Consider the following 27,028-nt stretch of genomic DNA (forward strand, 5'->3'; position numbering starts at 1 on the left):
ATTTACTTAGAGTTTCTGGCCCCAGGGCCTGGAGCTCAGTACTCGGTCAGCTACTTAAGACAAATCAAAGGTTGCTGAAACCACAGGTGTGGACTTGGTTTCCTAAGAAGAAAAGAGACTCAGAGCCCAAGGTGGTAGCAGCGTCCTTGGTCTTAAAGGCTCAAGAGACTGAAGTTTCTCTGACAATCAGTCTGACCTTTTCTTTCTTTATTGTTAGGTACAACATAAAAATACATAAAGCACGAAATAGAGATTTTTCTTGGGCTTCAAAAACTAAAAACCTTTTTTTCTGAAAGTATAAAACATGAGAGTGCTCAGAACAAGGGTGATCCGGCAGGCCGAAGGCAGCGGAGCAGGCCCACTCCTCTCCCATAGCCTGGACCTCGCAGGTTCTCAGGAGCATCCGTTCTACCCAAACAGCTCTCCCCTCCGATAGGGAGCAAAGGGGGAAGCAGTCACGAAAAGCTCCTTCTTCCGGCTCCAAACTGAGGAAGAGAACACATTTCCTCCCCTAGCTTTCCTGGGCCCGATGCCTCTTACCTGGCATTTACCAAAATCCATCCATCTCAGTCCCTAACCAAAGCCAGAAGGTGCCCACAGTTTGCCGGGGAGGGGAAGAGGCTGGTGTGATACCAAACAGATCTTTATTTGAAGTCATCACTGGTGCCGTTTCTTGCTGTTGATTTGCTTGCTAGCCTGCTCCTCCAGCTGCATGGCCAGGCGCAGGGCCTTGATGACTTCTGTGAGGAAGAGGAGGTGGCACACAAAGGGTTACTGAGCGTCTTGGAACCGCCTGGCCCACTGCCACTGCCTGCACTGTACCCGTGGGGTGAGGGTGGCGGCGACGCTCACCTCGCAGGGCTGAGAAGTGCCTGGCCTGCAGCGCCAGGGCAGTCTCCGCTTTGTTCACAAAGGTCTCCAGGTCATAGTCGGGCTGATCGGTCATCTCCGAGAGTTCAAGCCAGCCTGGTCCTTGCTGCAACACGAGAACCTAGTCAACTCAAACTCGGCCAAACACTCCAGCAAATCATCCTCAGGGCCCAGCCACCTGCAGCAGAGCCTCATCTGCAGGAGACCAAACCCCTAGCCACACCAGTGTTCGGCCTCCTGAAACCTTTGTGCCAGGAAGTGCTCAGCCTGGGCGCAGTGCGGTGGTATGTGCCCATAACCTCAGCCCTCAGAGGCAGGAGCATCAGGAGGTAGGGCTAACCAGGACCCACATGGAGCAGAGAACTGACTCCTCCAACTTGTCCTTTGGCCTCCAGATATGCACCCTACCCACCCACCCAAACAATAAATAAATGTTAAAGAAAAAAAAAATAAAAAAGATTCCAGGAATTCAAGGACAGCCTGGGCTTCAAGAGACACTTGTTCAAAACAAACAGCAGTAACTAACAGAAGAAATCCTTAGCTTGAGCTTAGTCAGCACCTTCCTACCCCAAAACTGTCTCTATGTCCTATGTCCAATAAGTAACATCACTGTGCTGGGCCCAGGTGGCACACACCTTTAATCCCTGCACTCAGGAGGCGGAGGCAGGTGGATCTCTGTGAGTTCGAGGCCAGCCTGGTCTACAGAGTGAGTTCCAGGAAAGGAGCAAAGCTACATAGAGAAACCCTGTGAAACCCCCACCCCCAAAGTAACATCAATGATCCTGTCTTTTTTGTTGTTGTTGTTTGGTTTTGAAACAGAGTTTCTCTGTGTAGCCCTGGCTGTCCTGGAACTAGCTCTGTAGATCAGGTTGGCCTCAACCTCAGAGATCCTCCTGCATCTTCCTCCTGAGTGCTAGGATTAAAAGCATGTGCCACCACGGCCCAGATGATCCTGTTCTAAAGAGTCAGAAATTGGAGCCGGGTGGTGGTAGCACATGCCCTTAATCCAAGCACTCAGGAGGCAGAGGCAGGCGGTTCTCTGTGAGTTTGAAGCCAGCCTGGGCAACAGAGTGAGTTCCAGGACAGGCTCCAAAGATACACAGGGGAAACCCTGTCTCGAAAAACAAAAAATAAATAAACAAACAAACAAACAAACAAAAAAATCGGAATGACAACTTTCTTTGTGACATGTAGCCTAGACTGACCTGGAACTCATGATGTATCTAAGAGTGGCCTTGAACTCCTCAACAGTACTGTTAGGCACGCCAACACACGTGTATGTCATGTATACTCTAGGAAAATAACCACTGAGCCCTACTGGCCCTATGTTTCAGATAGGCTCTTACTTTGTAACCCAGGCTGGCCTCCAACTCAGCCTCCCAAATAGTGGGGTCACAGATTCGACCACCACACCTGGCTCTTTGGTTACCTCCTTTTCTTCTTTTCCTGGCATGAGCTGGGCATGGAGGCACACACCTGAAATCCTAATGCTTGGGTTCAAGGTCATATACATACATACATACATATATATATGTGTGTGTGTGTGTGTGTCTCAAAAACAAAACCAGGGGCTAGAGAGATGGCTTGGTGATTAAGAGAACTTGTTCTTCTAGAGGTCAATTTCCAGCATACTCATGGCAGCTCATAACCAGTTCTAGAGGCTCCAACACATTCTTCTGACCTCCTTGGGCATTAGGCATAAAAATGGTAAATCTATGCAGGCAGAAACACTGCCTTTATCTGTCTCCCTCTTCACAGCCTTTGTTTTGGCGACAGTCAACTCTCACGTGTCCTGAAAGGGCTGTGTATTTTGTCACAGTGACCTGACACAGTAGGGAGGGAAGGACATGTCTGCACACTTAAGACTTCAGAGCAGTCTCCTAAGTGATTCAAGCTCGTTCTTTCTGCTTCCAAGTCTGCCACTGACAGCAGGGAGACGCTTCCCCACTTTCTCCCACACAGGCTCACAGCACAAGGAGCATTTCCATCTGATGCTGGTTCTGTGCTGCTGCTATAGAAGCCCACCCTTCATCCTCAAAGACAACACTGTGTCTTGCTCAGTTTAGAGACAGACAGGGAAACTGAGGCTCAGGGAAACTAAATGCCTTTCAACAGGGAATGAGCTCATGCATACAAGAGTGAGGTACTGTGTGTCACACAGTGGGAACAGTCACTGAATAAACATGATGTCCATCTGCACCCTCTGCTCAGCAGCACCAGGCTACAAGAGAGTGTCACAGGTAAGCAGGTGCAGACTGGGAGAAGCTAGGTGCAGAGGACCTCCCTGTCCCATCCCAACAGAGACCCAAGGAATAAAGCCCATGTTCCAGGTATAGGGCTGTGCAGGAGTGGCCTGCCAATCCCTCCCTGGCTGGGACCAGTTTGCACCTGTATGATCTCCTTGAGCTCCTCCATGGCCCTCTCTTCCAGCTCTCTGATCTGAGTCATGGCTTCATTAAAGCTGGACATCTGGGAAGACAGCTCCTCCTCTTCCTTGGTGAACTGAAGGCCACAGCAAGGTAACAGTGTCAAGACTATGGCCCAGTGTCTATTTCAAAGGCACACATTTCATCTCCCACCCCACTTACATCAACTGCCTGTGAGGTTCCATTGGAGCTGGCCTCCATCTCCTCTGTCTCCATTTGAGTTGGCTGCTCTCCACTGGGCCCGCTGTGGGAGCTCAGCTCCTTGACTCTGAGGAAATAAGGTCCTTAATTTCCCAGCCGTCCCCTGGCACTCACTACAGAATTGCATCAGCACTCAGATAACAAGCTTAGGGATCCAAGGGGTAAATAGCAGTCAGTCTTCAGTCCAGGAGAGGTGACATAAACCTGGGGCTGACATGGAAAGACCCTCATATACTATTTTAGTGACTGAAGGGGACTGGGGCAGACCTAGCATGTGGCTGAACTCCACACCTCAGATTTCCTGTTAAGGGAGGAAGTTCAGTGCTCCAGCCACTTCCCTTCTCCATCCCGCCTGGACGCAGGCCCTCATCATACCTGTCTGCGTATCTCAGCGTGTTCAACGTGTACTCACAGGAACTTATGCCTGGTGAGATCATGGCAATCTGAGAAAGAGGGAACAGCGGTTAGAGGCTGGGAATAAGTGAGGGCACCAGGAACCCGCTGCTCGGGCAGCTGCCAGGAGCGTCTGCCTACGGGTGAGACTGATGAGGTAAAGTAGGACCCATAAAGCACATGTGCTCTGCTCAGCAACTTGTTCATGGGTACGTAAGGCACTTTTGTCGCTAAAACTGACAACCTAAATTTGACCCCTAGAACCCACACAGTGGAAGGAGAAGAGACTCCTGCATATTGTCCTCTGACCTCCACATGAGTACCATGACATATGTCTATGTGCATTTACATAATAAACAAATTTAAAAAAATTAAAAAATGCCAGGCAGTGGTGGTGCACAGCTTTGATCCCAGCACTCAGGAGGCACAGGCAATTTGAGGGCAGCCTGGGCTACAGAGTGAGTTCCAGGACAGCTAAGGCTATTACACAAAGAAACCCTGTCTTGAAAAACTAAAAAAAAAAGGAAACTAAAACAGCTGAGTGCAATGGTGCACGCCTTTAATCCCAGCACTAGGAGGTAGAAGCGGGATGATCTCTGGGAGTTTGAGGCCAGCCTGATCTATGTAGTGAGTTCCAGGACAGCCACAGCTACATAGTGAGATACTGTCTGGAAAAAAAAAAAGGACTGGAGAGCTGGCTCAGTGGTTAAGAACATTTGTTCTTGTAGGGGACCTGGGTTCAATTGCCAGCACACACATGGCTGCTCACAACCAGGGTTAACTCCAATTCCAGGGATCAGACACCTTCTTCCAGACTCTGAGGGTACCAGGCACCCGTGGAGCACATGCACATATGCAAGTAAAGTATCCACACACATAAATTTTAAAATCTAAAAGGGTTTCTGGGGATGATGGTGCCATGCCTGTAATCTCAGCACTTGGGAGGCAGGGACAGGTGGATCTCTGAGTTTCGGGCCAGTCTGGTCTACAGAGTGAGTTCTAGGACAGCCAGAACTACACAGAGAAAGCCTATCTCAAAAACAAAACAAAGAAAAGAAAAAACTGGGTGTGGTGCAGCAGACCTGCAATCCTCGTACTTAGGATCATTGTGAAATTGAGACCAGCCTAGACTATCTAGCAAAACCATGTTGTATCTCAAAAACAAACAAAGCTAAAGGTTCCCTGCCTGGGTCTTCATGTTGCCAGCTTTAGGCTGCATAGTGGCAAGTGGGCCACAAAGCCTAGCCAGGTTCCCTGCTTCCAAAGGTATACCCAATTATCTTCTGCTTCTTTATTCTGCTTGTCAAAGACAGATCTAGCAGGGTGGCGGCGGCGCATGCCTTTAATCCCAGCACTTGGGAGGCAGAGGCAAGCAGATCTCTGTGAGTTCGAGGGCAGCCTGAGTGAGCTACAGCATGAATTCCAGAACAGGCGCCAAAGCTACACAGAGAAACCCTGTCTCAAAAAACCAAAGAGATCTCAAAGCTTGGTGTCCCCTGCTCAGATCACCCAGTCCATGAGGGGCTGCCTCAGCGAGAAGGGCTTAGGGCCTGGGGTAAAACACTTGGCAGGAGGAATAAGAAAGAACTCTGGGTTGAGTCCTCTACAGTGTCAGAGAGGGGGAAGAAGGAGCGGCAGGACTAGTTAATATGAATAGAGCTTAGACAGAGAAATCCATCCATCCTTTGTCATGAAAAGGCTCATAACAGGGCAGGGGTGAGAGTGTGCTCTGCATAGTGGCAAATCTCACTTAGCAGCACTTGTAGATAAAACAGGAAGAGAAGAAGTCATTAGAGGTTTGGAATATGGGGCTAGATGTAGCGTGAGGGAAGCTGTGGGTGAGGGGAGGACTTACTTCTCCTGCACATACTAAGGTTTACTTCCTTTTTACCAGGTAAGGGAGCAATGGCTGCTCTCAGCACCCAGAGTGGAGTTCTTCCTCCTCAACTACAGGAAAGGTAGAGGCTGCAGGCCATGGAAATCCCGTCAGGAGCCCGAGAACACACAGGCAGAGAGAGGTACTGAGCTCCCTGCCCGGAGTCAGCTCTGGGTCTTCTTTCCCACCTGCAAAGTCATCCCACTCACCATGCAAGTCCTCGAGTTCTCGCCGATGAAAGAGTCCCTCAGCACCTGTGTCAGCTTGCTCTCACGGAAAGGGGTGTGGGCCTTGTTCTGTCCCAGCGCCCTGATGCATTCCTGTGGGGCGGCAGAAATAACTGGAAGCCTCTTTCCACTTCTTATGCAGCCAACTCTCTCCCTTCCCAGCTGCCTTCCTGGCCACCACTAGCAAGTGCCTGCTACCTTCAGAGCTAGGAGAGACTTGTTAATCTCTGCACCCTCCATGCGAGTCTGCCGGTCAGCACTAGAAGTGTCGGCCCCTCGTTCATTCCCTGCCAGATCTACCAAAGAGAATTTGCCATGTAATCTCCCTTTGGCTCGAAGCAGAATCTGGAAGCAGGCATGGGAGCGGGAGGAATTGGAGTTGGCAAACGTTTGTCCAGAAGTCCTATTAAAAGGAGGAAAATGCAAAGAAAGGTTATAAACTTTGAGGACCACCACCCCAGGCAAGGCAGTTAAAATCTGCAGTACAGGAGGGACAGGGATCATGATCCTAAGAAGTCCTGTGGCTTCCTGCCTCTAACCTCCATTTTGCCCTCCAAGACAGCGGCTCTTGACCTCACAGTTTTCAGGCAGCCAAATCAGTACTGGACTCGGTGCTCATGAAGATGAGGAGCTGAGTCTGCTAGGATGGTCTAGTCATACACCACTTGCCCAAAATTGAGGGCTCTTGATGTGGATGGAGCTGAACAGTGGAGCACTTGCCCAGCGTGGTGAAGTAAAACTCTGGGTTTAGTCCTCAACACTGGGAGAAAAAAATCTGAGCCCTGCAACTACCCACAGCTTACTGCACCATCTCATCACTGCCCTACATTTACAGAGAGACACCATGGCCTTATTACTTCCAGCCCAGAACAGATTTAGGGCTGCTAACTTCTTCTACAGAGAAAACTAGGATCCCAGACCCCAGGCAAGAATGGCGGTAAATAAAGCCTGCCTTTGTTAGATTTAAGCTGCTCGGACTTTGTTCTTGAGACCCTGGGATTATCCACCCCACTTAAGGTAGAGGCTCTCACAGCACTTACCCTGCTGGGGTGAGAAGAACTATGTAGAAAAAGAAATGCTCGCCTACCCCTCGACCCCCCATGCCTGCTTGTGGATCTGAGGCTTCATTACCTGAACTAGGTATTAGAAGTGGTTTCCCCCTTCCCTGGCCGGAACTCTGACCTGCAAGCGCTGCCCATGTTGAGCATCTTGATGACATCATCAGCACAGTTAACCGGGTACTCCTGCAGTCCCACAACCTGCACCTGTTGCTTGCTGTCTTCTAGTACACGGAGCTTAGCCTTCTTGTTGAGCAGATCAAACACCTGTGGCAGGCACGGAGCATAAAGATAGGGCCATAGGTGCTGGGTACCCTGCCTGACTCCCTCCTACAGAGTTTGCCCCAGCCTGGACAAGGGCCAGGAGCAAGAAAGGCAGAGCATGTGCTGACAGGTAACATAACAAGACCCCGCTTTCCTGGTTCACATCCATGTCACCACTTTACAAGGTGTGTTACCCTGAGCAAGTTACTGAGCTACTCCAGACTGTTCCTAGCCTGTAAAGCCTGTAAAAAAAAGACTAGACTAGCAGCCGGGCGGTGGTGGTGGCGTGCACCTTTAATCCCAGCACTCGGGAGACAGAGGCAGGTGGATCTCTGTGAGTTCAAGGCCAGTCTGGTCTACAGAGTGAGTTCTAGGACAGGCAGGGCTACACAGAGACACCTTGTCTTGAGGGGAAAAAAAAGACTAGCAAGTGCTTAGCACATAACATCTCATTATTTTTATTATTGAGGTCTGGCTCTACAAAAAGCAGTTCTACAAAAGTGCCGAGAATGGAGAGGCGTGGAGGGTATGGATATGAGAATACACAGGATGGGGAAGGAGGACATAAAGGAAGGCAGGGGTCACGGGAGGACAGCTCACAGACAGGGCAGACCTCCCACCTCACAGGGAGCCTGGAAGAGGCTATCTACTCTCCTTATTGAGCTTGGCTGCTACCTCACCTTCAGAAAGGTCCACAGGCCAGGCAGAGTAGCCCCAAAGGCCTACAGCTAACAAGATGTCTGGCTTCAACCACTTCCAGCTATCTTTAAGGTTTTTGTCAGTTTACCTTCCCATTGTAGATCTCAAAGAAAGTCACATAAACTTCCAGGTTTAAGTTCCGGTAGCGAGGCTGACTCTTCAAAAGGAAGACATCCCGGGCTGGAAGGGAGAGCCTGGTAAGTAAGCAGCTTTCCACACCCAGTCCCTACATGGAAAACAGTTTACTTACAAGCCATTGCGTAGATCCCTTTAGATGCATTCTGAGATTTGCCAGACAGGTCTCCACCCATTGTCTACAAAAGGAAATGGCACATGACCACGGCGTACCAGAACACAGCTGGCTCTACTGCCACAGTGGGCCATACCAGAGCCAGGAGACTGGACCTGCTAAACCCCGCTCTTCATCTGATGGCCAGTGTCGAGTGATGGGCGTCTGTACCACCCGTCTTAAGAACTTACTGCTGCACTGGACGAGGCTTCCTCTGCCAGACTGAAATACTCACATGAGTCTTCCCACTGCCTGTCTGCCCATAGGCAAAGCAAGTTGCTTTTCCCCCTTCAAAAATTGTCTGCACCAGTGGCCTTGCTGTGAACCTAGGAGAAAGGATGGAGAAGAGGGAAGGGCATTTGTGTAGCTATTCCTTCATAAGAGGGACTGGTGATGACGCCCCACCGATACTCAGCACATAGCTCATGTTTAAATCACTGACTTTTTTTGTAGGGGGTAGAACCCAGGGCCTAGGACCCATTTACTACTGAGTTGACCCCCAGTCAAGTCCTTTTTTTGTTGTTGTTGTTGTTGTTTTGAGACAGGTTTTCTCTGTGTAGCTTTGTGCCTTTTCCTGGAACTCACTTGGTAGTAGTCCAGGCTGGCCTCGAACTCAGAGATCCACCTGGCTCTGCCTCCTGAGTGTGGGATTAAAGGCGTGAGCCACCGCTGCCAGCAGAGTCAAGTCCTTTATATAAAAGAGCATAATGCCTGCATGTTACTTGCATATGCTTTTATATATCTCTAGAGCATTTGTATCCTTATAAAATGTAAACATGCAGTGCAGCGGTAGCATTCCCTTTAATTCCAAAACTTGGGAGACAGATGCAGGTGGATCTCTGTGAGTTCAAGGCCAGCCTGGTTTACAGAGAAAGTGAGTTCCAGGACAGCCAGTGCTACACAGAGAAATTCTGTCTTGAAAAACAAAAACAAACAAACAAACAAAAAAAGAATTAAATTTTGCTGAGTGGCATACTGGACAGAGTAGATCTGAAGTCACCTGAGTGTGCTAAACTCATTCAGGTAATGAGGTAGTTGCGTAAGCCATTGGAAGATGCAATCTCAGCACTTGGGAGGCTGAAGCAGGACTGTCATGGTTCAAGACCATCTGAGAGGAACATATACACATCTAAGCTAGCCTGGGCTACAGAAGAAGATTTTGTCACAACAACAACAAAAAACAAAAACAAAACCCCACTAGAAGAAGCCCTGACTGCAGTGGTTAACAGTTCACTCAGAGTGACCAAGATTGGGCTGCTACAGCTTAAAAGGTGACATGGCAGGTCCCCAAGTGGGTCTTCTGGTTATGGGGCCAGAGCTTCTTGATCAGAGAGCTGCCCAATAAACACAACCGCTGTGAGATAATGCTCTTGTACACTGTCAAGATTTGTCACTCGAATTGGTTTATTAAAACGCTGATTAGCCAGTAGCCAGGCAGGAAGTATAGGCAAGGTGACCAGACTAGGAGAATTTGGAAAAGAGGAAAGGCAGAGTCAGGAGTTGCCAGCCAAAAACAGAGGAGGCAAGATGAGAAATGCCACACTAAATACCAAGCCACGTGGCTAAGCATAGGTAAGAATCATAGGTTAAGCTGGGCAGTGGTGGCACACACCTTTAATCCCAGCACTCAGGAGGCAGAGGCAGGCAGATCTCTGTGAGTTCGAGGCCAGCCTGGTCTCCAAAGTGAGTTCCAGAGGGGTGCAAAGCTACACAGAGAAACCCTGTCTCAAAACACCTCCCCCACAAAAAAAGAATCATAGGTTAATTTAAGCATAAGAGCTAGTTAGTAATAATAACCCTGAGCTACTGGCTGAGCATTTATAAGTAATATTAAGCCTCCGAGTCAATTATTTGGGAAGCAGCTGCTGGGTATTTGAGAACAGGCAGGCCGGACAGAAACTTCCACCTACAACAAGAGGCCAGGGAGGAGGGGAAGAGCTCAGTGTCCATGTCAGAAAGAGAAAACGGGGGGGGGGGGGGGGGGGATAGGAGGAAGAAAAAACATTGAAGGGACTAACCTGTAGACAACTTCATTTGAAGCTGTTTCATCGAAGGCAAAGTCGAAGTAGAACGCCTGGTTCTCCAGGTACTTTGTTAAGTCCACCTTTAATTTGGGTTCATGCACAAAGAGGAAACACTTGCTGGGAACAGAAATCACATCGATTTCTTTCTTGGCCAGTTCTGCAGAAGGAGAATATTTCAGGGGCTACTCCCTGAACATGGGATCTTCCTCTGTTAGCCTGATGCTTCTGACTGAACAGCTTACCTTGTTTATTCAGTGGGCGCTTCCTAACACAGACACAGATCCTGTGTTCCTCAATCTGCAAGAGGATGAGAAGAGACAGCCAAAGCGAGGTCAGACAGTACCAAAACCAACACCCACAACCCCTCTCTTGGCCCTAGAGACAATGAGATCTCATACTAGGACCCAGTCTCCCCTGTTAACCATTCTAGAGGACAAGAAAGCTGTCCTGAACCCCTCCTGGCTCTCACTCTACTCTCCTAGGTCTTTGCAGTCCGGCCAGCCTGAGCAGGGAGTCTCACCTGAGCCGTAACTAATGCTCTCACTAAAGTATTTAAAAACAAACAAACACAACTAGCTGATGCTGGGCAGAGGTGGCGCACACCTTTAATCCCAGAACTTTGAAGACAAAGGCAAGTGGATCTCGGGGAGTTTGAGGCCAGTCTGGTCTACAGAATAAGTTCCACGGACAGCCAAGACTACACTGAGAAACCCTGTCTTGAAAAAAGCAAAACAAACAAACAAAAACGAGCTGATGAGATGGCTCAGTAGGTAAAGGCACTTCTGTCAAGCCTGATGACCTGAGCTCCATTCCTGGAACCCACATGATAGGAGAGCCCTAACTCCAGTAAGTTGTCCGTTGGCCTCTTCATGTGTGCCATGGCGCACGCACACTGGCACAGATTGTGGTTGGTTTATTTATTTATTTATTTATTTATTTATTTATTTATTTATTTATTTATTTATTTATTTATTTGATTGGTTTTTCGAGACAGGGTTTCTCTGTGTAGCTTTGCGCCTTTCCTGGAACTCACTTGGTAGCCCAGGCTGGCCTCTGCCTCCCGAGTGCTGGGATTAAAAGCGTGCACCACCAACACCCGGCCGTGTTTTGTTTTTAAAAAGGCCAAATTTCACAGCACACATTGAGACTACCCAAAAAGGTGGGAGAAAAAGAAAAACCAAAAAATCCCAAACCAAAAAACTAGCCAGGGGACGTCTCAGCAGGTAAAGGCAGATTCACTACACCAAGCCTGATGACCCCAGTTCAATTCCCAGGACCCACATCCTACGGGCCACAGGACTATGCAGTCAGAAATTCAGCCATCATAAGACGGCCGATCCACTAGAGCCAGGGTTCTGATGGAGGACTTAAACAGAGAACACAAGGCATATTGATGCTACTGCCTTTTGAATGATTTGGCTGTTTCCTGCTGTGAATTTCTGCTGTGAAGCTCTAAGCTTTTCCCCATCTATTACAATTTTGGGATTTGGGCTGGAGAGATGGCTCAGAGGTTAAGAGCACTGGCTGTTCTTCCAGAGGTCCTGAATTCAATTCCCAGCAACCACATGGTGGCTCACAGCCATCTGTAATGAGATCTGGCGCCCTCTTCTGGCCTGCAAGCATGCATGTAGGCAGAACACTGTATACATAATAAATCTTTAAAAAAAAAAAAAAAATGGGGATTTATTCCCATAGCATAGCAATGTTTTGATCATTTACTGGGCATAAATTCTCCCACGTGTTGGGTGACTCCCCCTCCTCCGCTCCTCCACTCCGTAGGACCTCCAGTAGGAGAATTTAATCATGAAATAAATAACCTTGGTTCCCACAGCCTAATCTCCGCTCTGTTCCCTGTGACAGACTAGAAGCCAGCTAGCTCCCTGCAGTTCTCCCACTTGGCAGGACATGTAGTCAGGAAAGGAGTCCTTCAAATAGATCACATTAGGGACCTTCAGAGATAAAGGGACAGTCAAGCCATTTGATTCTGGTCCCTCCTGATTACGGAGAGTGAGTGCCCTAAATTCTCTTGCAGCTACTTCCAGCTCTACCCTAAAAGCTATTAATCCCTACACCTACTTTCACTTCTGTTTACTGGATACAGAAATTTACCGCCGGGGTCCTAACCCTGAGAGAGAACAAAAAACAATAGCCACTGCTTATTTACCCAGTGCGGGAATAAAGTAGTTCCCTTCCAGCAGGCGGCATTTAGAGACAAGTCCCACTGTGGGGTTTGGGCACCTGGAATTCATCAGGCTCCAAACCTTGTACCACATGCTTTAAATCCTCTCGTTCTACCCGCTTGGGTGATAGATGTAAATTGTTCATCTAAAGAAGTCCCTTTCAGTTAGCTACAATGGCCAGCGTTGGCGCAAATCAGATGCCACAATTTCCTTCCAGTGTGCCGGTCGCCATAGCAACCTTGCAGTTGCCCCGGCCCAGTGGGCAGGGGAACAGTTGATGGCTGCGCCCTCACTCACCCTTCTTTCCCGTTTCTCTCTCACTAACCTCTAGTGTAAATATATACATCTGGACTGTAGATCATGCATGAACTTCTTCAGAACTGAGAAACCTATGAAGTCAGCCTTTCTGCCTCTTAGGGTTGTCTGGACACCCTTCTAGCCCCAATCCCCCCCCCCGACCCCCACAAACCATGAAAATGCTGAGGATGTCACTCTGGACAGGTCCTATCTGCTTTGTGACCCTGAAAAAATTCTAACTCTGTAACTTTGCAATTACCAGAAGAATTGCCTTTGTTTCGTGTATGTCTAGAAACTGGAAAACCTTACAGCTAAGGGAAGAAGAAAAGTGGTACAAAGAAGCACGGAGTGAGGGGGTTGTTTGCCCTCAGATCCTCTGAACCCTGAGAGGGCACTGAGGCTGGCCCTCAATAGCTCTCAATACCACATGGTAGAGAGAAATGACGCCTGCAAGCTGTCGTCTAACTTCCATATAGCAATGTGTACAAGTACCCTCCTCATGGTAAAAATAAACATAATTTAAAGACGTTTTTAACTGGATGTAGTGGCATGTACCTGTAATCCCAGCACTTGGGAGGCAAGTTCCAGGCCGGGCAGGTCTACATCGTGAGACCCTTTGGTTTTTTAAACATGTACAGATATTGTGCCTGCATGTATGTTTGTTTATCACATGAGAACAGTGCCAATGGATGCCAAGGGGAAGGAATTATACCTGGCTGTGAGCCACCATGTAGGTGCTGGGAACTACACCCAAGTGGTTTTGAGGAACAAGTACAACAATTAACTTCTGAGCCATCTCTCCAGCCCTGAGACACTATCTTAAAAAGTGTTGGGGGGCCCCACCAGGGATATGGCTCAGTGGGAGACTGTGTGCTCAGATATGTGGGAGTCCTGGATTCGATCCCCAGAAACACACACATACACAGGGGGATGGGAGGAGACAAATATGTACACACACAGAAGGGAGGGAGGAAAAAAAGAGAGCAGAGCAACCTAACTCTTCAGACAACACTCAAGAGTGAATGAAGATCCCAGCATGCCCTTTTTCCTTGTCCTTCAATGTCCTTCCCTGTCCTGCTCAGGGAAGAGGGGTTGAAGAACTTTCCGGTATACTCACAGGATCAGTCACAGTAAGTGGGTGACATTCCATAGTAACCCGAAACTCTTTAATCATCCGGGCAAATTCCCAGTTTGGAAAGCTGCTGTCATATTCCTGTTTGAGGCGAGAGGAACACAGGGAGAATGTTAAGGTGTGAGCGCTCTTAGATCCAGAGACAACCAGCAGCAGCAGATTCACAGCTGAGTGCCTCAACCCTGGCTCTAGTCTGAGAAGCCAGGCAGGAAGTCTTGGGGAGCAGGGGGGGGGGGGCAGGCATGCACCAGAGACAAGAGCTGCTTTCCACATCTTAGGAGGCAAAGCAGCAGAATGCGTTTCCTCAGATCAATTACCCAACTAAGACTCCACTGCCATTGCTTCTACCCTGTATGGTAATATCAGTTACAGGGGACAGGGGCAGGGGGAGCAGAGAAAGCAGTGTGCCCAGCAACAGCACTGTATCTTGTGAGCACAAGATGGGCTTCCCCAGTCAGCATCAAATATGGCTCATTGGCGCATCTTCAGATAATTTTTGAATTATGCATTTATTTTCTGAATTCTGATAAAAAGTGACTAAACTTCCTGGATATCAGATCTGGAACCTTAGAAATGCCAGGGCCAGCTATGTGTTGGCTGCTTATCTGCCAGGTGCTTGTCCTGAAACTCTCACCCGCATCTCCCAGGAGTCACCTGAGCTCGCTTTATTCTTATTTCCGAGTTCTGGGCTCTCTTCTCTTCCCGCTTGTTCTTCATTTTTTCCATTTCCTTCACAATACATGATTTCCTCCGAACTGCAGGGAAAGGAAGTCACTCTTTACTCACCTGCTTCATTTGTTAGTTTCTGGCTAGTCCGCTGATACTGGTAGAAACAGGTCTCCGTTCTCTAGAACCTTGTTTTTATTTATTTTGTTTTTGTTTGTTGTTGTTTTTTCAAGATAGTTTCTCTGTGTATGTAGCCCTGGCTGACCCAGAACTCACTCTGTAGATAGACCAGGCTGGCTTCAAACTCAGATCTGCCTTCCTCTGCCTCCCAAGCGCTGGGATCAAAGGTGTGTGCTACCATGCTTGGTCTTCTATTTGTTTATAAATTAGTGTGTGTGTTTGTATACACGCTCATGCCACTCCATACACGAGGAAGTGGGGATAATTTTTGGAAGTCAGTTCTCTCCTTCTACCACGTGGGATCTAATTGAGCTCAGGCTTGATGGCAGGCACCTTTTACCTACTGAGCCACCTCACTAACACAGCCTACGCCTTTTCTAGACTTTCATCTGACTCTTGGATGGACGAGTCCATGACGTACTGACTGGGCCAATGTGAGGTCAGAGCAACAGTCACACCACTCTGGTCTTTACCTACGCTCTATGCTTCTGCAGCTATTTTCTCTAGAATCAAAATGAGGCAGGGCTGGAGAGATTGCTCAGTGGTTAGAGCAGTTGCTCTTGCAGAAGGCCAAAGTTTGATTTCCAGCACCCACCTGGTGGTTCACAACTGTCTATAACACAAGTCCTAGGGAATTCAATGCCCTCTTCTGACCTCCACTGGCGTCGGGTGTGCACACAGTGCACAGACACACATGCAGGTAAAACACTCACTCATACACACAAAAATCAATAAATCTATAAAAGAAAAAAAGTTTGAGGCCAGCCTGATAAACAAAGCGAGTTCCAGGACACCCAGGACTGTTATACAATAAAAAACCCTGTCTTGAAAAACAAAACAAAAAAGGTAAGGTACTCCACTTCATTTTCAAAAGGACTCTGGGCTGTTTATCAAGAACTTAGCTGTGATACATCTCACCTATAACAAATGGCTTCTGCCAAACTTCTGTGTGTTGTGAAAGACTCGGTCCATAAGCATAGGATAACCCACCTTTAGGGGCCCAGGCAGGACCAATGTTAGTACCCGTGCTAGAGCAGAGGAGCACACAGCTCAGCGAGTCTACCTGAATTTCCAGGATTTGCAGAAGACATGCTTCGGGTGGGGTGGACTTGCTCTTCTGTCTCCTCGCTGACCATCGACAAGGGTAACTCTGTCACTGCAGGGCAGGAGGGCCTAGGGAAACCAGCTGTGGGAGAACAAGAGTCACTGGGAAGCAGGCAGCAGGAGCAGCTGTCCTAACTTGGGGCTCAACAGGTCATGGATAAACTCAGGCTGTTCCTCTTGTCCCCAGTCCAAATTCAACCACCATCCCAGCCAAGGACTGCACCTGCGGTCAAAAAGCCTTAAACTAAATATGAAAGCAGACCTTTAAAAATAACTTTAAACTGAGTCAGGTAGCTCCCACCTGTAATCTTAGCACTTGGGAGGCTAAGGGAGAATGATTTCTACAAGTTCAAGGCCAGGCTAGGGTGCACAGTAAGTCCCAGGATATCAGAGGGTACAGAATGAGAAGAAAGAGACCCTGTCTCGAAAGAACAAACAGCAGGGTGTGGTGGAGCACAAGAGGCAGGTGGATCTCTGAGGTCAAGGCCAACCCAGTCTACAGATCAAGTTACAGAGTAACCCTGTCTTAAAAAACAACAGTTGTTTTGAGACAGCGTATCACACCGCCTAGGCTGGGCTCAAACTCAGTATGGCTGGACAGAGGTTGACCTCGTATGGAGTCACCTTGCCTCATGAGTGCTAGAATTGCAGGCGGGTTCCACTAGGTCCAGTTTCATGTGGTGCTGGGATGGAGTCCAGAGCTTTGTGCATGCTGGGCAAGCACTCTGCCAACTGAGCCACAATCCTAACCTGGAATAATTTTAAGTAAAGTGGTTTTTCAACTAGATGCGTAAAGTAGATGGAGATTTTGTGAGACGGTGGATCATTATGCTTTAAGCATTAATCTAAATGAAGGTAAATGAAAGGCTCATGACCAGGTATGAGTGTAATAAGGCATGATGGATTGTTATCATACATTTTTGTGGTGTTTTGGTCTGGTTAATTTTTTCAGTTTGGGTTTTTGTTGTTCTTTGTGTGTGTGTGTGTTTGGAGACAGATTTCCACTCTGAGGCCTAGGCTGACCTCAAGCTCATGGCAATCTCTTAAGTACTGGTATTTTAGTGGTGAGCAACCAGTCACCTAGTTCACCGAGTCAATATAGTTTGGAGATGTCAAAAAGGGCTGGCCTAGCCCAAAAAGCCATGCTTGGGTCAAGTCTGTAGAATCAGGTCTCTGAAGGCTTCCCCTCCATGACAAGCCCATCCTGAGCCACTTTAGGAACGCTGGGAGAGTCAGCTGCTTTAGGACTTTATACAGGGAGAGCACACTGGTTACTCACGGGTAACTGAAAACTGCTTTCGAGAGTTTGCAGCCACAGGCAGCTCCACCTCCATTTCATTCTCCTGAGTGGCAATTCGAACCTCTGGGACAGTAGACATGCGAGTGGACCGGCTTCGAAGACCTATGATCACAGGACCAACCAGTGCTGCACAATAGGGTGAGCTAAAGCAGTGGGGGTGCACAGAACCTAGCCACCTGGACGCAAGCCCGGGAACAGCAGCAAGACCAAGCCCCGCTATCCCCAAACTCATTTGTGGGGTCTGTAGATCCAGGTGTTCCTGGGGGCAAGGCTATCTCCCTTAAGAGCATTTGTCTTGAGCTGGCCATATAGCCCAGTGGTTGAAGGCTTCTCCAGAACCTGGTTTAATCCCCAGTACAGGGACAGTGAAGGGAAACACAATAAATAAATAAATGGAAGGACCTACAGAAAATCTAAAATAATTTCTGGAGAGAAAGACCCATTCTTCTAAGTCTTTTTTTTTTTTTTATTTTGAGACAGGGTTTCTCTGTGTAGCCCTGGCTGTTCTGCAACTCTCTCTGTAGACCAGGCTGGCCTTGAACTCACAGGGACCCGGCTGCCTCTGCCTCCTGAGTGCCGGGATTAAAGGTGTGCGCCACCACCACCCCGCCTATTTTTCTAGTCTTGATGGAAAAAAAAAAAAAAAAAAAAGAATGCTTTTTCAGGATTCATTTTTAGGGGTGGAGAGATGGCTCAGGGGTTATGAACACTGGGCACTGGCTGCCCTTCCAGAGGACCCTGGTTCACTTCTCACCACCAACATGGTAGCTAGTACTCTTTTGTATTCTAGTCCCAGGGAAACTGATGCCCTTTGTAGGCACTACATGGATATAGTGCACAAACATACATAAAGGCAGGCAACCCCCCCCCCCCCAACATAAAACCTCAAAAAAAGATTCACTTTTGCTGGTGGTGGTGCACACCTTTAATCATAACATTCAGGAGGCAGAGGCAGGTGGATCTCTGTTGAATTTGAGGCCATTCTGGTTTACAAAGCAAGTTCCAGGATCGCCAGGGCTACACAGAGAAGCCCTGTCTTGAAAAACCAAAAATAAATATTAAAAAATGTTTTCAAGTCAAGCTAATGGGTGGCTCATGTCTGAAGTCGTAACACTTGTGAGCAGGATGAGATAGTAGTTCTACAAACTGGAGGTCAGCCTGGGCTACATTATTAGAACCTGTCTCAATGCCCTCCTCCAAACCCCATAATTTTGTGTTTCACAAATGACAGATATTCTGCAGTCTTTTACTCAACCCCCACTCGTATGGGTATATAATAGATGGATGTGTGTACATGACTTTGCAGAAGGCATGCACCTAGGCCTATAGAGACCAGAGGCTGCCACTGAGTTTCTTCCTCTATTACTTCCCCTTAATTTTTGAGACAGAGTGTCTCTCTAAACCTGGAGCTTACCATTTGACTGGCATGGCATGGCATGGCAGGCCAGTCCTGGGGCTCGTCTTGTTTCTGCCTCACCAGCACTAGGGTATCACAACACATGCCATCACATCTGTTTTTTTTTTTTTTTTACATACGTGATGGGGAATCTGAAATAAAGCCTTCACACTGACACACAATTTCCCCACTGAGCCACCTGTCCAACCTTGGTTCCTACTTCAGACTCAGATACACACTTAAGGAGCTCCAGGGCTGGGAGGACAGCTCAGTGGCGGAGCACAGATGGCTTCGGCCCAACCCTCAGCAAAGCAAAACCAAGCCAGACAGAGCCAGGTTTGGTAGCTCTCATCTATAATCCAAGCACTTGGAAAACTAAGGCAAGAAGATTGCTCAAAAAATGTACAGTTACTAAAACAGCTAATTATTTCTTCCTCCCCTATGAAAGGAAGGGGCTTTGCTATTCTGTCATGGCTAGAACCATAATAAACACTGTACCTGTAACTGGTAACGTAAGTATTACAATGTTATTAGTAATCATCTTGAAACCTTGTTTATTTTGATCAGTATATTTTGCACTAATTATTTTAGGTATTTTCATTATATGAAATCTACCACATGTCAGATGATTTAATCTATTTAAGTGTTGATCTGCTAGCAGAACTTGTACATTTTACAGTAACTCAAAATTAGTAAGGAAAACAGTTCACCAGTGTTTGGTTTTATATTGAGGTGCTCAGGTTGGAATAAAGTGGTATAAAAAGCAAAAAAAAAAAAAAAAAAAAAAAAAAAAAACAATTGCTCAAACTACAGGTTGAGGCCAGCCTGAACTCCGTAATGAGTTCCAGGACAGGCTGAACCAGAGATTGTTTGTCAAAAAAAAAAAAAAACACCAAAAAACCAAACCAAACAAAAACAAAACCAGGGCTTGAGATGGCTCAGCAGTTAAGAGAACATGCTGTTCTTCCAGAGGGCTGGAGCTGGGTTCTCAGCACCCACATTAGGTGGCTCACAATGGCGTCTAACTCCAGGTCTAGAAAGACCCAGCACCTCTAGCTTCCCTAGGCTCCTGCACTCATGTAGCACATATTCACACACAGAGAATTTTAAAAAATAATAATATGAATCTAAAACAACAGAAACAAAACAGCACAATAGTTTATCAGGTCAAAGCGCTTGCTGCACAAACCTGGAGGCCTGGGTTTGATCCCCAGAACCCACAGTGGAAGGAGAGAACCGACTCCCAAAAGCTGGGAGTCCTGTGGCACGTGTGTGAGCAGACACACAAAATCAAATAAGACCAACCGGGAAAGTGTCCATATCCCTTGAGGACATGCACTGGAACGGAATCAGCGCCCTTCTTGCAGGCTGTGCTAAGCATGTCTATGAGACCTGTATACCATTGGTATTTTTTTTCTCTGAGACAGCGTTTCTTTGTGTAGCTTTGCACCTTTCCTGGATCTCTCTCTGTAGACCAGGCTGGCCTCGAACTCACAGAAATCCACCTGGCTCTGCCTCCGAGTGCTGGGATTAAAGGTGTGCACCACCACTGCCTGGCTACAACTTGGTATTTTTAAGATGGAACTCAGGTTGTCAGGTTTGTGTAATGTGATTTTGCCTGATAAACTATCTCACCAGCCTTCTTGCTGTTTAATTTTTTTTTTTTTTTTTTTTTTTTTTTTTTTTTCCAACATAGGGTCTCAGTATATAGCTCTGGCTGTCCTGGAACTTACTACACAGATCAGGCTGATCTCAAACTCAGAAATCCTCCTGCTTCTGTCTCAAGAGCTGGGATTAAAGGTGTACACCACCTCCCCCCAGCTTCTTTATTTTGGGGGGATGGTTTCTTTCTATATATAGCCCAAGGCAGCTAGAACTTCCAGTCCTCCTCTCCAGCTCCCCGTGGGGACCGTAGCCACACATCCTTGTATTCAAGCTCCACTGCTCTTCTAATAGCCCAAACTACAACTACGCTTCTCTCATAGCCTCAGTGTAAGGCCTGGTGTTCTGAGGGAAGGAAGCAGGTCTCCTCTGTACCAGGCTCTGGTCTATAGAACAAATGTTTAGACCAGAAAACAAATGTCTGAAATGTACAGTTCTCTCAGAGGTTAGGTGCAGGCTGGATTCTTCCTCACACAACCAGATGACTGAACAAAGGCTAGAAGTCAGCTTACCCAAAGTCACATGCAAGGACTCTACTCTGGCCCCCACTCAGAGCCCTGGAAGTTCACCCACAGCAAACACTGCGGCAACAGCCCTCATTTACCTTCTTTTGGAGCTGGAATTTTGGAGTTGGCCGATCTGCGTTTTTGCTTCTGAAAAACAGAACAAATTGCCACAACATATGGCTTTTATCAGCCCTCGGGTCCTATCATGAGCCTGCGTACTGTGATAAGGCCCCTGGGCAGTCCCAGACAGAAATCAGCAAAAAGGTAACAAGTGACTCTTCAGGGACAGCAGCTGCAGTCAGATGACAGGCAGGCACCTACCGGGACTGTTACATTTTCCTGCAGTGGCAGATTGTCCTTCAGGTGTAAGGGAAGAAGCTGGAAGAGTTCTGGGTTTATTGCAGCCACGTCATCAATATCAATCTGCAAGGACAAGTGAGTCTCAGTGAAACAACAGTGCTTGATCTAAATGAGGTGCTGTAGTCAAGGCCACCCAAGACTCAGGCTTTACCAACCTTACGCTCCATTAAGCACTGACCACTACAAAATAGTATTCCTTAGTAATGGTTTACCATCTAGATGGAATGGGTTGCCAGGTTCCAAGCCAATGGGAGATTGTGAGTGATGAGAATGAGGTGGAGAAGAGGCTGACAGGCAGGCACTCAGAGGTCACAGGAGACCTACGTTACTTGGCTCTCCTACTGATCTGCTGGACAGTGACGTCCTGTTGGTCACAGCCCCCTGATCACTTCTTGCTGGCTGACATGAAGGAGGAAACAAGTTCTAACCATCTGGTGACAGTCACAATGGAGGGCCCCTCAGGATCTTATCAGCAGGGGTAAGTTCCCGAAAGCCGCTACCTAACCCTAAGTCTACCTACATTTTCTACTGGGCCCAGAAACTTCCTCCCAGTCACACCTTCCTGTTGATGCTTTTCCTAGTCCTGCTCACACCCACAATGAGGTCACAATTCTGGGTTTACATCACCAGAGTCCTGTAATCTTTAGGAACAACTCAAACTTCACCAGAATAACTCACAGGTTTGAAGCAGCCAATCCAGCCGAGTGATGTTGCTCACGGTAGTGTTTCTTTGCATGTGTGAGGCCCTCTTCAGCACCACACATGCACACAAGACACAAATGGAACTCACTTTGTTTAGATTTTGAAACGGACAAAGCTAACGAATACACCCTAAGGTGAAAGCTTTACCACTTCAATCCACAAGCTGCATCTACTTGTTTACTTTCTACACGGCTGGTGAGCTGGCACCCAGGGCGAACAGACAAAGCAAGTACTCTATCATTTAGCTACACCTCCAGCCCAGACTGTTGAACTTTCTTAAACATGTTAGGAACAAGTAAGCCAGCAGCATGCAAGAGAGGGTAACCACAAATAGACTCAAATACAGCACCTTTCCGTGAATTCAAATTCTAATGGGGAAGGAAAGTCCTGTGTCCAATGGTAGAAATCAAGCAGCATGGGTAAAATGAGGACAGCATCCCTGGTTGCAAAAGCTGGCAAGTACTTCACTAGCGCCATCTTGAGGACACTCCTCATATTGCTACATATTCCTACTTCACGCTCAAGCTTCAAACTACAGAGCATAAATGCAAGAGCCCAGATCCAATACTACCTATGTATATTCACACCGAGCATCCTAGGACAGAGAACAAGAGTGTGAAAACAGGAAGGCACAGACATCGATCGGGGTGGGGGGGGGGGCTCATTTGACTAAGATTTTAAGAGGGCTCTAGAGATAAAGATGTAGCTCAGTGGAATAATACAATAATATGTGAGGCCCTGAGAGGAAGCTCAGTCTCTCTCTCTCTCTCCTCTGTCCCCTGTCTGTCTAACACACACATTTTCTTTCTCTCTTTCTCACTCTCTTGTGTTTTCAAGACAGGGTGTCCTGGCTGTCCTGGAACTTGTACCAGGCTGACCTCAAACTTAGATCCACCTGCCTCTGCCTTCTGAATACTGGGATTAAAGCCATATGCAACCACTGCCCCACTCTCTTTTTGATAAAGGGTCACACTATGTAATACAGGTTGGCTACAAACTCTGTATGGGCAGGGATAAAAATCTATAATCCCAGGGGCTGGAGAGATGGCTCAGAGGTTAAGAGCACCGACTGCTCTTCCAGAGGTCCTGAGTTCAATTCCCAGCAACCACATGGTGGCTCACAACCATCTGTAATGAGATCTGGTGCCCTCTTCTGTTTACATAATAAATGATGGAAGATGAAGACAGGAAAATCACCCAGAGGCTCCCAAGCTAGCTAGCATGGAAACAAAAGACCCCTATTTCCATCAGCCTTCAATAGAAGGTAAGAAACTCCCCCACAGTTGTCCTGAAATCTTCACACATGACACATATGCACCATGGCACTCAAGTGCTCCCTCCCTCCTTACACACAACACACACACACACACACACACACACAACTTTATTTTGCTGCATGATATTTCATTTGTGTTCTGCCAAACAAAGCTTGCCTGGAGATCAGAGGGCAGAGCTAGCCACTAGTTAACCATAAAGGTCAGGCAGTGGTGGCACATACCTTTAATCCCAGCACTTGGGAGGAAGAAGCAGGAAGATCAGGAGTTCAAGTCCACCCTAGGCTACACAGAGATTGAACCAGTATAAAAGAGAAACAGAGCCAGTTGGTGGTGGCACATGCCTGTAATCCCAGCACTCGGGAGGCAGAGGCAGGTGGATCTCTGTGAGTTCAAGGCCAGCCTGAGCTACAGAGCTAGTCCAGGACAGGCTCCAAAGCTACAGAGATACAGAGAAACCCTGTCTCAAAAAACCAAAAAAAGTATGCACCACTACAACCTGGCACAAATATTTTTTAAAGTAAAAAGACTTACTTGTATTTTTTTTTTTTTTTGAGAGACAGGCTCTCACTACGTAGCCTTGGCTAGCCTAGAACTCACTATGTGAACCATGCTAGCCTCAAGCCCATAAATATCTGCCTGCCCCTACCTCCTGAGCACTGAGATGTATGTATGTACCACCACACCAGCCCTATCTGTGTCACCCTATCAAACTCCTTGAGAGAGAGAGGACGCATCTTATTCACCTACATTCTCAGCCCTCAACACACGGTCTATTATTTTGGAATCAGTCCAGAAGGACTTTGTGGCTAAATCTTCACAATATTCTGAGATAGACATTGTCATCTTCACTTTATAGGTTAGCATATGGGATTTCTAAGAGCAGAAACATGAAAGCGGAGACAGAACAGAAATCTGAGTTTTTAATTCACAGACCAGTGGCCTTTTCACAGCACCACACCTTTTTCCCATCTCTGCTTTTCTCCATATTGCAAGGTTCCCCACTAAACCTGAACATCGTAGTTGCCAGCCAGAGACTCTCCCATCTCTTTTCAGTCTTCTTGCTGGGGCCAGACCATCCTGAGTCGGCTCTGCCTATGGCCAGCTTGTCACTCAGACCGCAGGACTGATGCATGCCGTTAGCCTTCCTATCCCATCCAAGTCCCACCCTGGATCAGATCTTACCCTGTTCCCCGTGTCATCCATCACCAGCTGCTTCACGATTTGGCATTCTGAAAGCACACCTTTGTTTCCTTTCCTGGGTTACTGATTTTGTTACCCAAACTGAAGCAGCAATGTGTTATGTACTCAGAACCCAGCTTAGGTAAGTAAGCAAAGCCTTCTGGCTTTGCCGAAATTTGCTTTCCACAGACACACCAGAAACTGTTAATTGCTTCAATTTAGAACACACCTGACACCGGGCGGTGGTGGCAAACGCCTTTAATCCCAGCACTCGGGAGGCAGAGCCAGGCAGATCTCTGTAAGTCGGAGTCTAGCCTGGTCTACAGAGTGAGGTATGGGACAGGCACCAAAGCTACACACAGGAGTCGGGTGGTGGTGGCACACGCCTGTAATCCCAGCACTCGGGAGGCAGAGCCAGGCGGATCTCTGTGAGTAAGAGGCCAGACTGCTCTACAGAGCGAGTTCCAGGAAAGGCACAAAGCTACTCAGAGAAACCCTGTCTCAAAGAGAAAAAGAAAAAAACAAAAACAAAAACAAAAAAACACCTGACAAAATAAAATGCCAACGTATCCAAAGAAAACCTTTTTTTAAGATTGGAGAGGACAGCAAACATCAGAAACTGGGTTCTCACATGTTCCACACAGATGCTCCACACAGGATCATGTGACATGCCACAGAAATATTCTCACAGAACCTACCTCTTTGCCCTTTGTGTTACCTCCTTCTGTCCATTCCACTGAAACACAGGATTTCTCCAAGTTCACTGTGCTTATATTGGCGCTGTGAATTAAGCCTGTGTATGAAAAGAGCAGAGGTCATCCACCTGTCTCCTAAAAACTTAACTTTTATACTCCACTCTGCTTTTAGGATCCTACAGTGCTGGGTGGTGGTGGTACACGCCTTTAATCCCAGCACTTGGGAGGCAGAGCCAGGCAGATCTCTGTGAGTTGGAGTCTAGCCTGGTCTACAGAGTGAGATACGGTACAGGCACCAAAACTACACACAGAAGTCAGGTGGTGTGGCTCACGCCTGTAAGCCCAGCACTCAGGAGGCAGAGGCAGGTGGATCTCTGTGAGTTCGAGGCCAGCCTGGTCTACAGAGCGAGATCCAGGACAGGCTCCAAAGCTACAGAGAAACCCTGTCTCAAAAAACCAAAAAAAAAAAAAAAAAAAAATCCTACAAAGACTTCCAATGTAGACATTACCTAGGAAGGGAAAATTGATTTTCCCCTCTTCTAAAAATCAGCACAAACACTAATAATCCTAGTGGGGATTCACCATAGACCACCCCACAGTGAGGTGGGTAGGCAACGGGTTTTAAACCACAGCTGCATAGAATAAGGGTTCATCTCTGCTCCAGAGTCTGCAATAGAATGAAGGTTCATTTGGGCAGAGACATCACTACAGTCCTAAGAGGAGCTGCTCCTAAACGCATGGCTGAAGAGCTGACTTCCCCAACTCAGTTTTGGCAGTCACTGTCTGGCTATTGCACGAAGGACATTAGCAGACCTACAGTCGTCCCTTAACAAAAACAGAAGGTTGTCTTACCAGCTCCGTAAGAGCAGGGATCCTGCTCGTTTACTTTGAATCCCTGCGCCTACCACACTGTAAAGGTACCATATACAGCCCTGTCTGGGGCTAGGAAGCCCAGCACTTTCAGAGAAAGATTTCGGCAGGAAGTACAGCCTCTGGCTCTAACCTAGCCTAGGCACGTCTATGACCGCAGAGGTGCTCTGCCCACACTCAGAAAGCAGGCAAGGGACCCACAACCAGGGCCGTGTTTTCCCCCAGTGTAAGGGACAGTGACCGCTAGTGCACGGACATGGACCCCCTCAGTGTGGGATGGGGAAAGAGTGTCCCAAAGCTTGCCGTTTGGGGGCTGGGTAACCATCTTGGCATTCTCACTGCTCTGGCGTCCCCTTGGCCTCAGGACCCTGCCCTCACCATTACTGCGTTGAATCTTGATGGAGAGACCAGGAAACAATCGGGCGTGAAGCGACTCCATGGACTCCGGAACAGCAGCAGGTAAAACAAATGCAAGAAGCTTGGAAACCACGACTCTACTAAAACAGAGCAGTATTAACGCCGCCTAAACCGCTGCAGTTTAAATCCCGCGCGCCAGCGTCCTTACGACGTCACCACTGAGGAAAAGCACCGCAGAGCATTTTGGGATATGTAGTCTTGGCCTCACGACTTCCGGCGCGTGGGGCGTGGGGCGGGTCTCCAAGGCGCTGCGACCTATGAGAATATTTTCTCCTTTTTTTTTTTTTTTTTTTTTTTTTGGAGCTGAGGATCGAACCCAGGTCCTTGCTCTTGCTAGGCAAGCGCTCTACCTCTTAGCTAAATCCCCAACCCTGAGAATATTTTCAGGCCCTTATCCCTTTGCCAGTTTAACACCAGTTCGACCCTCTGCTTTTATGTACCACTGGGAAACTTACAGTGAGAGCCCTGTGGTTCTGCAGACAGGGGTTCAAATCCTGACTTCTTTAGTAAGTAGCTCGATGACTTTAAAGACAACAGATACTTTTTTGTGTGTGTGGAGCTGAGGCTAGGCAAGCGCTCTACCACTGAGCTAAATCCCCAACCCCGACACCAGATACTTGATGCTTGCTTTTTGAAATGTCTAAAATATTTCGAAGACACCAATTTAACATAGTTTTGAGTGTCTGCCACATGCTGGTGTGCTCGACATGGTGCTAGGCAGAAATAGTAGAACGAAAAGACAAACAGTCCCTGTCCTTCAGACAATTTTTCTGTTGAG

The 27,028-nt window shown here is 47.6% G+C and overlaps 1 protein-coding gene across 1 annotated transcript; it reads right to left on the reverse strand.

The window, feature by feature from the left end:
• Nucleotides 1–220: 220 nt before the first annotated feature.
• Nucleotides 221–26,272, reverse strand: Kif2c (kinesin family member 2C). The gene is made up of 21 exons (XM_036178859.1): nucleotides 26,212–26,272; nucleotides 24,967–25,061; nucleotides 21,072–21,173; nucleotides 20,849–20,897; nucleotides 17,166–17,288; nucleotides 15,846–15,968; nucleotides 14,591–14,691; nucleotides 13,922–14,017; nucleotides 10,570–10,624; nucleotides 10,322–10,484; nucleotides 8,539–8,629; nucleotides 8,265–8,328; nucleotides 8,103–8,194; nucleotides 7,176–7,318; nucleotides 6,192–6,396; nucleotides 5,976–6,086; nucleotides 3,873–3,940; nucleotides 3,459–3,564; nucleotides 3,259–3,372; nucleotides 853–976; nucleotides 221–740 (listed from the first exon to the last, which is right to left on the reverse strand). The coding sequence occupies exons 1-21, from the start codon at nucleotides 26,270–26,272 to the stop codon at nucleotides 658–660; spliced, it is 2,169 nt and encodes a 722-aa protein (XP_036034752.1). The 3' UTR covers nucleotides 221–657.
• Nucleotides 26,273–27,028: the final 756 nt, after the last annotated feature.

This window comes from Onychomys torridus, chromosome 2 (genome assembly GCF_903995425.1).
Source record: "Onychomys torridus chromosome 2, mOncTor1.1, whole genome shotgun sequence".
Lineage (NCBI taxonomy): Eukaryota > Metazoa > Chordata > Mammalia > Rodentia > Cricetidae > Onychomys > Onychomys torridus.

Coding starts and splice junctions, on each gene's coding strand:
- Kif2c (XM_036178859.1), bottom strand. CDS start 26,272: ATGGAGTCGCTTCACGCCCGATTGTTTCCTGGTCTCTCCATCAAGATT. Junction 3,565..3,872: donor ACGCTGAGATACGCAGACAG/GTATGATGAGGG, acceptor TTATTTCCTCAG/AGTCAAGGAGCTGAGCTCCC. Junction 977..3,258: donor AGCTCAAGGAGATCATACAG/GTGCAAACTGGT, acceptor CTCGTGTTGCAG/CAAGGACCAGGCTGGCTTGA.